The sequence below is a fragment of the Camelina sativa genome, chromosome 14 (genome assembly GCF_030686135.1).
Source record: "Camelina sativa cultivar CO46 ecotype springtype chromosome 14, ASM3068613v1".
Lineage (NCBI taxonomy): Eukaryota > Viridiplantae > Streptophyta > Magnoliopsida > Brassicales > Brassicaceae > Camelina > Camelina sativa.
The window spans coordinates 4,375,776-4,389,720 of NC_141893.1; the positions used below are offsets into that span (position 1 = coordinate 4,375,776).

Sequence of the window (13,945 nt, forward strand, 5' to 3'; positions counted from 1 at the left end):
TGCTGGAGGTAACGTTGTTATATATAGAGAAGTTTTTTTTATGGTTATGAAATTGTTGGCTGTGCGTGTTTTGCGTTATCTCGTTTTATTTTGGTAGTGTAATGCAATCTGTGAGGTTTGTCTTGTTTTTAGGAGATTATCTTCTTTATCTTTTTTAAGCATATGAAAATAGGTGTTTGATTGACACATAAGTAAGTATATTAATATTGATTTGTATACGAGAACTAATGTAAATATATATATATATATATATATATATATATAAGAACAAGAAAACAGTAAAACCAAATGTGTTCATATCATTCCTTTTAAAGACAACAACAGCAGGGAAAAGTTCTAAAATGGCATTAGAGTCAAAAGTTCAAAACCATGAATCAGGAAACAAAAATTTTACCCAAGAGTTCAAACTAGAAATGCTCAGCGAATACAATGAGAAACAGAAATCAATGGCCGAAATTTTAAGATTAGCAGGTAAAAGAATTATTTCATTCAATTTTAACAAGATGCTGATGCATGTACCGGAACTTGCAGATGTCATCGCAGAAATCATCTGCACTGCTGTGATTGCTCTTCATCCGAAGAATCCTTATCACCATTCGTTTCAAAACTCTTGCATATCTCACAAGCGACTCGAGCGTGTTCATCTTCTGTTCTGCGTTCAGTGGAGATCTTACTGTGATAGTAACCTCCTCCAAACACGGTATTGCAAATCCTGTCTCAAGCTGCAAAGAGAATGGAGGTTAACATTATTGGTAAGTAAGATTTTGATTTCATATGGAACGTTTCTGATGAAGAAGAGTGTATCTTTACCTTCTTTAGGCTGTTCTTCTGGCAAAGTGCAGCGAACATTGCTCCATGGATGTCGAATGTTTGAAGCTTTGGATGGTTATTGAAGAACTCGACAAAATCAATCTCAGGAAAAGGTTGAAGGGACTCATTGCCCGTGAACTCGACCTTCATAAAGAGACGCTTCACGTCTCTTGCTTGCTGCAGCATTATGCATAACGCATCCCAACACCATTGTATACCCCGAATCGACAAGTCCTCAAGCGAGGAAAGGTTATGAAAATCTACCATGTAAACTCTCCCTGTTAACCAGTCAGAGACAAAGTAAGACAAATGACATTTGCAGATGGTAATGGAAGGAACCAAACAAGTAGTAGGCTCATAAATGTTTACCAGCAATATTGGAGATGGATAGGGTCTTTAAGAATCTGGTTTCAGGGACTCGGATAAAGCTACAGCCTTGAACATCAAGGGACAGTAACCTCGGACTAGTGAGGACTAGCACGCTGTTACCTGGTCCATAGAAATCCAGCTTACAGTGCTCCAAGTATGGCAGATCGATCGATATGGACTTAACTCCCTCACAGGCTAGCAGAAGCAAGTTACTCAGATTCGGGCATGCACGGAGAGCATGACACAGTGTGGCATCATCAGTTCTTGCTCCAACTATTTCGAGGCAGCGAAGGTTAGGGAACATATCCCACTTGGGAGGGCTCATCATCAAAACACCCCAAAGCCTCAAAGTCTCCAAATTCTTAGCCACGCCAACGCAGTCAAGCTTCAAAGGACCCTCTACAATAGCATCCTCGCTAGCGAGATTATCCATTCTCAGCTCCAATAGCTTAAGAGAAGAACCCACTTGCGTCATCCAAGAAGCTAGACCACAGCTAGAGAATGGGCTGTAGACCACAAGCTCCTCAAGACGACGGAAAGAGGAAATCATCTTGCGAACGATGGTGTCAGATTCAACAGTCTTGGAGATGGTGTCATCATCATCATCATCAGTCTTGGAGATGATGCTATCGAAAGAATTCCGGAGGAATGTAATTTTCTGAACAGAGTCAGTAGACTCTTTCCATCGGTTGGAGACGCAGTTGCAAGCAGCCACATCTTTTGCAGCGGTCATGTTGGAAAGAATGTATTGAAGGAGCGCATCAGGAAGAGAGTCCATTTGTTTTTTTTTTCTTTTGTTGGCTGAGACAATTCATCGAACAGTTGGTGGGTCAGTCAGTTAAAATGAACAAAACTATAGTAGTATAAAATTACACATCTTCAATGCAATTAAATGGGCATCATCATCATCATAAATCCATGAATATCGAAAATGACAAAGCTTGTCTACTACTACAACTAAGTACTAACTAAACCCCCAAAATAAAATTAAAAAAAAAAAATTCTCAACAGCAACATTATAATGAAAGCAAAATTGAATACACAATTTCTTTTTAATGTCTAGATCTTAAGTTGAGAGAGCTATCGATAAATTCCCCCCAAATATAATTAGGCTAGAGATCTGAAAATTGCAAGCTCATATGATAATATCCTATAACAAATGCCCCAAATACAAGACAGAATCGAACAAGAACCCTAGAATGACCACATTTTTCCAGGAACAAAAATAGCTACAAAAATGTTAGAATCGAGAGACAAAGAAGAAGAAGAGATGAAACCCACATTGCAAAACTATTTACAAGACAAACAAAATCCACAGATTAGATCCCGGGAGAAATTAAAGGGTATTGGAAAAAAAAACAAACATTTTTGTAAGATGAGCTTCTTATTAGATCAATTACAGGTGAAGAAGAAGAAGAAGAAGCCCCTTAAAAAAAACACACACACACACACACAAAAGAGAAGGTGCGAAGAAAAGCAAATGAGAGAGTTTAAGTATCTTACTGAATAATAAATCTCTAAATCTGGGGGTTGGGTCGAGATAGAGCAAGAACTGAAATCTCAAATCTGGGGAGAAGGAAGAGAAGGGGGATTTTTGGGTTATTTGAAAGAGAGAGTGGCGCGTGAAGAGAGACGGAATGGCGGAGTGTTTCAAATTTTGAAAAATAAAAGAGAGAGAGAGAGAGAGAGAGAGAGAGATCTCACTTTCTCTTTTCAAATTTACAAAACATTTCCGCAGCTTTTTTAAAAATAATTTTTTATTTGTTTTTCTTATTTAATTTCAAGTTTTCAACTGTGTAGCCCTAGTGTAGTGAGTGTATTTCATTTTTTTAATACAAGGCAGATATATGTATGACACATAATAATTTGTCTTTAGTATTGTTATTGATTCACCATTGGATTCAATCCTGCATATTGTAGATATTATTGACAATAAAAAAAAATTTAAGGAAAGGTGTAGATTTTAGGTTATTTTATATTATATACCTTGTAAAGTTTATGAAGAAGCTTGGCAAAATATAAACTTGAAGATATTATGAATTAAAATTTAGGAAACTAATTAATAATAAAATTAACCTTTTTATTATTGTGTAGGTAAGAAAGTGGGTTACAGGTAAAAAGATATTTTTCTTTTGTAAAAACATATCTATATTTTATTAAATTAAACTATACTATTTGAAGGGTATGTAAAGATTACAAAAGAAGCACACCTAATATATACTGAAAACCATTTTATGCCATGTTGCTCTTTTAGTTTATTATTTTATTAATTGCATATGATGTTTTTTTTTGGTATGATTTTTGTTTTCTACTTTCATTGTAATGAAATATCTGAAGTATACAAAAACCATTTATTATCAAAAAAAAAAAAGACACAAACCATTTTTCTCTTTAAAAAATAGAACATTCATAATATACTGTTTAAAAATAAAAATAAAAAACAATTAATGATATAAGTGAAATTATATTAAAATTACTAACAAAAAAAATTGACATAGTTGAATTCATATATTCTATCACATAAAATATGATAAATGCAACTATTTTATTTGATCAAGTTAAGATATTTTCTTTAATGAAATGCTTACTTCTCTATTTAATTAACTGATATGTTCAATTTTTATATTTTATTAAAAATTTAACTTATCATTACCTGCGTTTTAAAAAAAAATTGATTACCTGCACTTTTTCAAAACTGATTACCCGCGTCTTTTCGAATAAATGACTACCGCCACATGTATTTGAACACAATTAACTTATATTTAAATATGATTTTAAACTATAAAATATACATAGAAACTTTTTGTATCAAAGATTTCAAAAATTGATAAACATCACCATACCTAATGAGTAAACAATTTTGACAAAAAAAAAGTATATACTCCCTCTGTTTCACAAAGAGTGTCATTCTACACTGATTTTTTTGTTTCACAAAGAATGTCACTTTATATTTCCAATATAATTTTTTACATCAAATTTCTTATTCTACTCTTAACGCAAAACTCTTTTTATTAAATTTGAATAATTAATTACTCATTAAATAAGGACAAATATGTATAATTCAAGTTTTTCTTAATTTGTGTGCAATGTATCAAAATGACACTCTTTGTGTAATAGAGGGAGTATATTACATTAGCTCTCATTAAAAGAAAATCTCTCAAATTGGCTCTTTATTTTTTTTGTTATCCAGATGTCAAAAACATATCCAGATGGAATGACTAATATATATATGTTGTAAGATCATGTTTTACTTTTCTCACACCACACCACCTTTTTTCACTATTAGCTTTCTTGTGCTCAAAAGTTGGTTGAGCCAACCTCCTCTTTTGTTTTCTTCTTCCTCAAGACAAAATCACCTGAGTTGTTCTTTTTTTTCATATACTCACTCTTGCAATGAAAAAACAGCCAAGAGCGAACGATGTCGATCAGCAGCAGCAGAACCTCAACCCTGAGAACCCTCATCAAGCTTCTCGATTCTTCGGTCAGAGCTGTTACTCTGCTCTGTCGCGTTTCTTTAGTCTCCGATGTCTCATTGTTTTGGTCGTAAGCTTAGCGATTCTTCTTCCTACGATCTTCTGCCTATTCCCCAGTCGATCTCATACACTAGCTCCGCCCATGTCTCAACCCCATGCTAATGATACAATGAACTACAATGGTAAGTGTCTTTCAACAAAAAGTTTAATACTTTACCAGATTTTAAGAGAACCCTTACTGATTTAAAGGTGGAGACTTTAAGTACATAAGCTGTCTCTGGTTCTAGTAGTGAGTCTTGAAAGATCTCATATGACTGACACACTTTATATCTAAAAAATTTCTCTTGCTTCTTTTTGTTTTAAACCAGCTGCTTCAGTACAAGCTTCCTTCAAACTTCGAAAACCAGTTTCTGAGGTTATCTCCCAAAAAGGAAGACTAGAGGATGATATCTTTCGGAGCATACCTCTTTCGAACGACACCAAGGTTATAAAGAACATTTTCTTAAAAACTTATGCAATGTAGTGTTTTTGATTTCTGCTTTTAATAAGAGGGCTAATATATATCTAGTTACTGTTGAACAGGTGACTGTTCTGTCTCTGCGTCAGTCATGTTCATGTAAGTATACAGATGTGGAGTTTGCAGTTGTACCTGTCTCTGCTGGCTACGAAATAAGCACACAGTCGTTAAATTCACTCCGATCGTCTTTTGTTAACCTGTTTGAACAAAGATCGAAGCTGAACCTGACCACAACATGTTTTGGGAAGCCACATTCTTTTCAGGTTTTGAAATTTCCTGGGGGAATCTCTGTAGATCCCAGTGGATCTATCCCTGTACCTTCCATTGGATATGTAGGGAATCTTCTCAATTTTACACTCAATATACCAATGTCCGAGATACTACGAGATAGCCGCCATGCTCGAAATCTAAGTGGTAAACTTGCGGTTACGTTGTGTTTGGAGCCACAGGAGAGTATTTATTTCCGACTCACCAATATACATGGATCTACATTATCTCCACCGGTACTTGTTCAGGTTTATCTTGTCATAACCATAAGAGTCAACCTTCAGCAGAGATTGGACCATTTTGCACACATCATTCAAACAATCAGTCAAACATCTAGTAGTGCTAACAATCTCGGTCTAGACAACACAGTTTTTGGTGAAGTCAAACGTATTACTATCTCAACAAACCTGGAAGGCGAAATTCTTGATCCTGCGTCAGTGATGGCACCAACACCAACTCCAGCTTAATACCCTTCTCTGTGTTGAAGTCTTTAAATGAAGCTTTCTTACCGAAATTGCCAAAGCAGTTTCTCTTTTAATCTTGATTCTTCTGGGAAGGACGTGTCAGTGTTTCTTCTTAGAACTAATGGCCTCATCAAGGTTGTATGAAACATAAGTTCTTTATTCTAATGAGATGCAGCTTGAGTTTAATTGTTACTTCTTTGAATTAACTGCTTTAAACAATCTATTAAATTTAATACAACAGGGGATTTCAGATTCTGCATATATTGAGTTTTTATAGCCTCCCTAGATATGGTTGGTTTTTCACAATTAGAAAATCGCCATTTTCTTTGAAGTGATTAAGCTCTTCCTCTAGCTTCTTAATTACTTCATCTTTCTCTGCAAGAGTCTCTAGCAATGTTCTATTCTCTTTACTAAGAGCTTGAAACTGGCTGATGATTCTATCTATCTGCACTTCAATGGCTTCATCACTAAGCTCAAACGCAGTCTCCACAACCCTCAGAACCCGCCACAAACTCACCACCACGATGAAACCTGTCCCTTTCTTCTCAAGAAGCACCTGAAGAATCAGAGCTACAATCGCAAGTGCACCATCCATTACACAACCCGGTTGCATGAAGAATGATTTCCCCATAGCAACAGCCAGTGCAATGGATTTAACGGCAAGGATGCTAAGAATCGTGGTTCCTCCCCAGCGGAACCATTCATTCTCGGTTTCAGCTTTCTTGACTGATGTGCAGGAGAGCAGAGAAGAAGACAATTCGAGGGACGTTAAGATGATGTCGAGAGAAAGCAAGAAGATGGTGAAAAGGTGAACTTGGTATGACTCTAGGAACTCTGATAAAGTGATTCTCCATTGTTGTTTGATGGAGATGAGTACTTCTTGTTGTTGTTCTTTTGGAGAGAAGAGGCAGAGTTGTCGCCATTTTTGCCGTCTGCACCAACTCCTTATTAGATTTTGGATGGAGAATTCGACATTTTCAACTGCTCCGGTGCTAATAGAATTCATGGAGAGATGAAAAGATTTGGAAAGTTGTTGGTAAATGGGTGATATTATGAGCTTTAAAGGAAGGCAACCAAATTTTAATTGGTTTAAGAAAGTAGTTCTTTTTTGGAAAATGACTTGAAAGGCAAGTAATCCTGAGATATGACGCAAGCTTGTGTTTTTATTTATCTCTCTTTTAGGAATTAGGAACGACGATAGAAAAGTCGATTTTAGTCTGGTGGTTTGTTATAACTTTACTATTTCTTAGGTAAAGAAACACTTGCCAAATCTGAAAGACTATCCCATTAATTGACACAAATTCAAAATATATTTCAAGTGTAAGAAAAATTCATTAATTCTGTATAAGATTTTGCTAGTGCTTGTTTTACACACATCAAAATACTGCAAATTACGTTAAGTTCTATTACAAGATTGTTCCTTCTTTGACGCGAATAGTGCAGAGATATTTATTTGTTTAGATTTTAGACATATCAAAATACTGCAAAATAACGTAAAATTTATTACAAGACTTTGATGCCCATAATGTTAAGATATTTGAGGTCAAAACAAAAAAAAGATATTTGATTATTTATTATTTTTCAACTTTGACCCTTTGTTTTAGACTTCAAATTCGTCTTTACATTGACTATGATAGCAATAGGCTAGTTCAAGTTGGCGGCATAGCTAATTGGATTCCGCTCTTATAAACTCATCTCGAAACTGCTTGCAAAAAAAAAAAAAAAAACTCATTAAATTCTTAGATCTACAGCTTTAACTAATTGCAAAAGTGTGAGGAATCTTTAAAACCTTCCAAAGAGATATTAGAATCCATGGCGAGTGCAAGTGGAGTGCGAAGGATCAAGCTTGGAAGCCAAGGTCTTGAAGTTTCGGCTCAAGGTCTTGGTTGTATGGGACTTTCCATCTTCGACGGAACTACCAAGGTGGAGACAGATCTCGTTGCTCTCATTCACCACGCTATTACATTCCGGCATCACGCTCCTCGACACATCTGACATCTACGGTCCCGAGACCAACGAGTTGCTCCTTGGCCAGGTTCTGACTTCGAGATTTTCCATCTTTTTCCACACTCTATTGAGATGCCTAGGGTCTAGGGTTTTGAAATTGTTTTGTTATGTGATGTAATCAGGCTTTGAAAGATGGGATGAGGGAGAAAGTGGAACTGGCGACCAAATTTGGGATTCTCTATGAAGATGAGAAATGGGGTTACAGGGGAGATCCAGCCTATGTGAGGGCTGCGTGTGAAGCGAGCTTAAGGCGTTTAGGAGTTAGTAGCATCGATCTCTATTATCAGCATAGGATCGATACTACTGTCCCCATTGAAGTCACTGTAAGCTTCTTTTATTTTCTTGGCAATCTTTCTTCTTTCTTGAATCCATGAGCTGACTGTTATGGTGTTGTCTCCCTGTCCAAAGATTGGAGAACTAAAGAAGCTAGTTGAAGAGGGGAAGATAAAGTACACTGGTTTGTCTGAAGCCTCTGCCTCGACTATAAGGAGAGCCCATGCTGTTCACCCGCTAACTGCGGTACAATTAGAATGGTCTTTGTGGTCGAGAGATGTTGAAGAAGATATAATTCCTACTTGCAGGTGCAGAATCTTCAGCAAACATTCCTCTTCCTTACTATAATTTTAATATCTTCACCTTGTAATGTTCATCCTTTGCTTTACTTTCTCCAGGGAGCTGGGGATTGGAATTGTAGCTTACAGTCCTCTGGGACGGGGCTTCTTTGCTGCAGGACCTAAGTTCATTGAGAATATGGACAATGGTGACTACAGAAAGGCAAGTCCATGGGTTCATCACATGATTACATGAATGGTCACTGTCTCAGATAAGCGTAGTCAAGACGAGAAATGAGTATCATCTCGGTATGTTGTTATTAAAACTATGTTTTGATCTATTCCAGGGTTTACCAAGATTTCAGCAAGAGAACTTAGACCACAACAAGATTCTCTATGAAAAGGTCAATGCTATGGCAGAAAAGAAAAGCTGCACGCCTGCGCAATTAGCTTTGGCATGGGTTCATCACCAAGGAAATGATGTCTGCCCAATTCCCGGAACCTCCAAGATCAAAAACCTTAATCAGAACATAGGAGCTTTATCTGTAGAACTTACTATCGAAGAGATGGCCGAGCTTGAAGCCATGGGACGCCCAGGTTCTGTGAAAGGAGAAAGATCAGACACAATATAGTTACCTATAAGAATTCTGAAACTCCACCATTGTCTTCTTGGACTGCATAAACCAGCTGTAATAGTTTTGCTCTGCCATCGTGCTGAGTTGTGTTCTGAACTACTTTTCATTGTCGTCTTTTAGCTACATTATTGTCTGTCTGTTTCTGTCGTAATAGTAATAAAACTTTGAAGTAAATCTCTCATTAGGACTGAAGATTCTGCAAACATTTTAACAATGAATTGAGAAAGGTGACGATATACACATACAATGATTTGTATCACATCATAAACTACGAAAATGAAGAACATGTACCTAGTGGATAAAAAATTATTGCCTTAACTAGAATTTGTATTACACATAATCGGCCTCTGAAGACCAAACTCAGAAGAACTGTTATTATACTAATTTAAGCATCAACAAGATTACAGCAAAAGGCTTTTGAGTTCCATCAACCTATGCCGTCTTCTATGAATTTCAAGGAATCCTATGTTTGATCCACGGTCAGAGCATTTTGTGCGGGTCAAAGATTTTACCTTGGCCTTAGAGGGAGTGTAGTTCATCGATCTCTGTCAAATTACCCGAGAGCACAAGGATTTAACCAATACCGATTGTTGTATCTGGTGTCCTGAAGCGGCGGCTGCAGTTGATAACATTCCCATGTCGTTCACGAAAACATTTCCACGTACCAGGTACTTAAGCTATATACTTTAGCATCGGTCAAAATCCGGCTTTCCCCATCAACTTCTCGGCTCTTGCTTCAGGTGGACACTTGGTGGAATGGTGTAAGATACTGGCTGTGAGACAGGAAAACAATCAACTTAACATCAAACATGGTAAGCTTCCAAGGAAAATGCACCGAGATCAATAAACTGAAGAACATTAATGGTTTATATGTTAAGATCTTTTATCTTATTTTGTTCCATTCCTGGCTCTGCTCTGCTAGAGTATTAACTCAGTTTCTTAACATGACGCAAGGACAATGTCTTTGTTCAAGATAGATTAACTCAAATTCTTAACACTTTTACTCTTTTAGGGTCAAGAAGCTCTGCTTATTTGAGGTCGCATGGAGAACTTTTCAGGATTAGCTATTTTGACATATTACAGCAAAATTTATTACCTGTGTTGTACTCGATAATAAACTGCTTGCGAGATCATCATTAATTGAAACGGGCAGAGCCGGCATCCGGCTCATGATACCAGGCATTTCCTTCATGCTGCAGAAGAAAGTAAGCGTTAAGCAATTGAAGCTTTGATTATAGAACGGAAAAGAAAACAGATGCAATGTCTCAATTGGGAAAAACAAATTTGCTATGGATCCACATACTCAGTCAGAATGACGCTGATATTATATCTTGCCTGATGAAAGAGACTGATGTTATCCTGCAGCTGTATGCACTAAGTTAGGATATCTGTGAGCAAATTACATATCAACGGATAATGAGAAACCAAACCCAACAGTATCAAATTCTTTTCAAGTGGGAAATCTGGTATACAATGTTCGATTTATCTTGTCTGACAATTTTGGTCCGTTAATCTTCTCACACAACTAACCCCAAAAGATTGCAGGAATAAATTACCTTCCACGCAGAGAGGTTGTTAGAAATTTGACTTAAAGCTTGAGCGTTTTGCTGTAGAAGATCCATTACCGCTTCACTTGAACCTGAGAAGAAGAGTTCAACAAAGGAACCTAGCTGACAATTTGATTTCATTTCTTTTCACGATCACACAACCCAGAAGAGCAAAGAATTTAAAAGAGCACTAGACCTTCAAAAGGCATGCGTGAACTGTGGCACGTATTGTTCATGACATATAAAGCATTTTGTTGTGGCACACTGGATAGCATGTTCAGTTCTGGGGATGTATCCACCACCTTAACATGAAGAAGCATGGTCTTTAGAACCAAGTTCAAAAGTATACTGATTTACCAAAGCTCATAAGACCCAGCAAAGAGAATGCACATGGTATGAAACACATACTAACCCTTTAATATATGTCATAACAATCATTACAAAAAAATTATCATTACTAATATGCCCATAAGCTCAGATACTGATGTTAAAGTAACATATGCTAATACTTCTGCATAGTTGGATCCACATCATTTGCTGCCCATCAGTCAATGGAAAACCGATCAGAAACTTTAATGAGTGTCCAGTCAATTACAACAAACACCGATCGTGGTGGTAATTTTTTCTTTAGTCAAGAACTAACAAAATATGTTCTCATGAAAAACCCACCATACAAGTAATTTAGGCAATTATATAGTTAAGGTTCTTGGTTGAAAACGTTTTCACAGATTTGCATGAATAAAAGTCACATCTTTGGGAAAGTCTCTTTTAACCCAAATAGTAAATGAGGCCACCTAGCTCCATTAATCTATCCGCTAGTAAAATACGATACAAGAAAGGTTCAGGTGGCCAAGCATACCTTCCTATTGCTAAGGTTCTTAGCGGCATATTTATCTTCTCTTTTCCTCCGTTTTCGCTGTGAAAAAAGATGCCCAACTTAGCCAAGAGAAACTTAAAAAGATCATGATAGATATCAAGTGAAAGATAAAATAAAGAACAAGCACTCAATGAAAAGAAAAAGGGAGTGATTTTGTGATTACATCATATATCTGATTGAGAACTCAGGTCAATTATGACAGGACAGAGACATGAAGGAGATGGTAATATGATGATAATAGCACTGTACTTCATTAATTCACTTCGTTCCACTTTATTATCCAAACAGAAAAACAATTAACATTAAGATGTATGTAACCCATGCTGTGGGCAAATAATCATTTAAAAAAACTCCATAGGTTTATTAGAACTTCTGATCAAAGACAGCATAAATTTCTATAACTACAAAAAGGATAGGATCACCCATAAAAGTAAGATATCTATATCAGGATAACTAAAGAAATAATTAAGAAAAAGCTTTAGGCTTATTTCCTTTTCCAACAATTCCCTCAACAATCATGGACTCAAAAGCTAATAGAAAGACTGATATAGCGTCAGCAATACTTGTCATTTTCTCTTTTTGGTCATCCTTTACTAGTCTTTAGACAATCTTTACGACATGGCAGGGATACTTTTCATCAATAGAACCTCTAACTTCTTTTTGTGTAGGACTTTATCTTTATGAAAAAGCACACAAGCAAAGTTGCATCATTATGCTGATACCCTCATATTAAGCATATGCTTTTAACAGTAATATCCCTCCTCCAATAACAGCCACATACGATTTGAAAAAAAAGAATGCTAGAAACTGCTAAGCAATTCTCTAGCAAGCAAAAAGAAGATGACAAATATGCTCATAAACAAACAAGAAGTATGAACACAGCCCAAGGAAACTTAAACAAAAAGTAGTAAAACATTACAAACTTACCGTCATCCATCTACACCTCAATGCTACATCCCTTACAGTCTTATCAGGTAGAGTTGCAGCGATCTTGACATACTTTGAAATTTTCGGTTCATCTTTTAATCTACAAACGGAAAAGAAATAAAGATGTCATCATGCATGCGAACAAATAGAAGAACAACATTACAGGCTCTAAGAAACCCAAGGTAACCAGAAAACAATCTCAGCTAATCATTCGTAACAAAATCAATATTGAGAAATGAGTTACTTAGAGCAAAACCTGAACTGACTAATGGTCCCAAACCTTTAACAATATACGCTATATAACGTTTCATGGAACACACAAAGGCGATACTTCTCTTCTTTATATTGGAAGGAACAAAGGAACATACTTTAATAGTCCACCATTGAGAATATAATGTGCCCACTATTGATTTCTTATAAAAAAAAAACAATTCCCGATTTCAACTTTATGATTTTGTTTTTTGTAACAAAAAAAAAAAAATTAAATCATATAGTTCGAAAAGCTACGAATGAACAAGACACTTTTGCAGATTAAAAAAAGAAGATACCTACTTTGCAAGGCCGTTCTCCAAAACATACTGCTCCTCAACGGACCAATCCATAACCAAAGCATTGGATTCTTGTTTGACTCCAGCAGCCGCCGAAGAATCCACAGCCGGGTGAGGAAACCCGTTAATCGCATTTACACTGTAATTAGCCGGAAAGACAAGGCCGGTGGTGGTGCTAGAACTAGGAGCGCAGTGGTTATTATTATTATAATCCATTGGAATCATTCCCCTTCCCTCCCTTAGAGAGCTGATGATATTATTATTATTGAAGAGCTGATGAATTTGAGCCTACAAACATATCCAGTTTAGGGTTTTAGCAATTCAGAATTCAGCAGACGGAATCAAATTTAAAAAACAAAGGTCAGGAAAAAGACTGAAAGAGACATAAAAACATAAGATGAGCAACTCGCCTCAGATTTGGCATCAACAAAGAAGAAAGAGCACTCCAGGAAGCTACAGAAAGAGCTCTAATCAGCGCCGACAAGAGAGAAGACGCCGGAAACAGCTCCCCCGGCGAGTATTGAAGAATGAAAAGATGCGATGTGAGAAGAAGAAGAAGATGATGAGAGGAGTTGACAGCAAATTGCAAACTCCAATGGGGAATGAAGAGAGAGAGAGAGAGAGTGTGTGTTTGTTTGTTTGTTTGTTTAGTAGTAATTGGTTTGTTTTTTGTATCTCTTCTCTGTTTTGCAGAGAGAGCCACTTTTGTATTCAATATTATGCCTTTGCCTTTATTATTTTCTTTTGGCTCCTTTTTTCCTTTTTATTTATTTATTCTTCTTCTTAGTTATAAAATCTTGCAAAATTGATTTGAGTATATGTTTACCAAAAAAAAAGAAAAAAAAAAAGAGTTTTAAACCAATGAGCTTTGTTAACTTTTAGAGATATCTCTGAAGGCATCAATAATAAGTAGATATCAAATCTAGATTTCGATGGGCGATCTTGGCATATCA

The 13,945-nt window shown here is 36.3% G+C and overlaps 4 protein-coding genes and 1 pseudogene across 15 annotated transcripts; 2 read left to right on the forward strand and 3 right to left on the reverse strand.

The window, feature by feature from the left end:
* Positions 1-279: 279 nt before the first annotated feature.
* LOC104739701 (F-box protein At1g10780) lies at positions 280-2,991 on the reverse strand. The gene is made up of 4 exons (XM_010460136.3): positions 2,683-2,991; positions 1,180-1,980; positions 811-1,088; positions 280-722 (listed from the first exon to the last, which is right to left on the reverse strand). Exons 2-4 carry the CDS (start codon positions 1,955-1,957, stop codon positions 486-488), a joined length of 1,293 nt encoding a protein of 430 aa, XP_010458438.2. The 5' UTR covers positions 1,958-1,980; positions 2,683-2,991; the 3' UTR covers positions 280-485.
* Positions 2,992-4,437: 1,446 nt separating this feature from the next.
* On the forward strand, positions 4,438-6,086 carry LOC104739702 (uncharacterized). Its single transcript, XM_010460139.3, has 3 exons — positions 4,438-4,834; positions 5,021-5,136; positions 5,235-6,086. The coding sequence occupies exons 1-3, from the start codon at positions 4,573-4,575 to the stop codon at positions 5,901-5,903; spliced, it is 1,047 nt and encodes a 348-aa protein (XP_010458441.1). The 5' UTR covers positions 4,438-4,572; the 3' UTR covers positions 5,904-6,086.
* LOC104739703 (uncharacterized) lies at positions 6,077-6,926 on the reverse strand. Its single transcript, XM_010460140.3, has one exon. It carries the CDS (start codon positions 6,904-6,906, stop codon positions 6,172-6,174), a length of 735 nt encoding a protein of 244 aa, XP_010458442.1. The 5' UTR covers positions 6,907-6,926; the 3' UTR covers positions 6,077-6,171.
* A 517-nt stretch (positions 6,927-7,443) lies between these two features.
* On the reverse strand, positions 7,444-13,926 carry LOC104739704 (uncharacterized). Of its 11 annotated transcripts, none has more exons than XR_015579180.1 (11): positions 13,403-13,926; positions 12,997-13,280; positions 12,445-12,544; positions 11,500-11,556; positions 10,837-10,942; positions 10,650-10,732; positions 10,397-10,458; positions 10,190-10,286; positions 9,606-9,866; positions 7,690-9,235; positions 7,444-7,602 (listed from the first exon to the last, which is right to left on the reverse strand). XR_015579180.1 is itself a non-coding variant. In XM_010460142.3 (9 exons), the coding sequence occupies exons 2-9, from the start codon at positions 13,215-13,217 to the stop codon at positions 9,810-9,812; spliced, it is 777 nt and encodes a 258-aa protein (XP_010458444.1). In that variant the 5' UTR covers positions 13,218-13,280; positions 13,403-13,926; the 3' UTR covers positions 9,288-9,809. The 11 variants fall into 11 exon arrangements, 4 of the variants coding, with proteins under 4 accessions (XP_010458444.1, XP_010458443.1, XP_087339079.1 ...); XR_760053.3 differs by lacking the exon at positions 7,444-7,602 and having other exon boundaries at positions 8,739-8,960; positions 9,095-9,235; XR_015579179.1 differs by lacking the exon at positions 7,444-7,602 and having other exon boundaries at positions 8,739-8,960; positions 9,095-9,289.
* LOC104739706 (putative aldo-keto reductase 1) lies at positions 7,713-9,267 on the forward strand (annotated as a pseudogene). The gene is made up of 5 exons (XR_015579178.1): positions 7,713-7,935; positions 8,030-8,230; positions 8,316-8,488; positions 8,579-8,681; positions 8,806-9,267. The product of XR_015579178.1 is annotated as a putative aldo-keto reductase 1 (transcript).
* Positions 13,927-13,945: the final 19 nt, after the last annotated feature.

Coding starts and splice junctions, on each gene's coding strand:
- LOC104739701 (XM_010460136.3), bottom strand. CDS start 1,957: ATGGACTCTCTTCCTGATGCGCTCCTTCAATACATTCTTTCCAACATG. Junction 1,089..1,179: donor ATCCATCTCCAATATTGCTG/GTAAACATTTAT, acceptor ACTGGTTAACAG/GGAGAGTTTACATGGTAGAT. Junction 723..810: donor AGAAGAACAGCCTAAAGAAG/GTAAAGATACAC, acceptor TTCTCTTTGCAG/CTTGAGACAGGATTTGCAAT.
- LOC104739702 (XM_010460139.3), top strand. CDS start 4,573: ATGAAAAAACAGCCAAGAGCGAACGATGTCGATCAGCAGCAGCAGAAC. Junction 4,835..5,020: donor TGATACAATGAACTACAATG/GTAAGTGTCTTT, acceptor GTTTTAAACCAG/CTGCTTCAGTACAAGCTTCC. Junction 5,137..5,234: donor CTCTTTCGAACGACACCAAG/GTTATAAAGAAC, acceptor ACTGTTGAACAG/GTGACTGTTCTGTCTCTGCG.
- LOC104739703 (XM_010460140.3), bottom strand. CDS start 6,906: ATGAATTCTATTAGCACCGGAGCAGTTGAAAATGTCGAATTCTCCATC.
- LOC104739704 (XM_010460141.3), bottom strand. CDS start 13,217: ATGATTCCAATGGATTATAATAATAATAACCACTGCGCTCCTAGTTCT. Junction 12,545..12,996: donor TTGGAGAACGGCCTTGCAAA/GTAGGTATCTTC, acceptor TTCCGTTTGTAG/ATTAAAAGATGAACCGAAAA. Junction 9,867..10,189: donor TATTATCGAGTACAACACAG/GTAATAAATTTT, acceptor CCTGTCTCACAG/CCAGTATCTTACACCATTCC.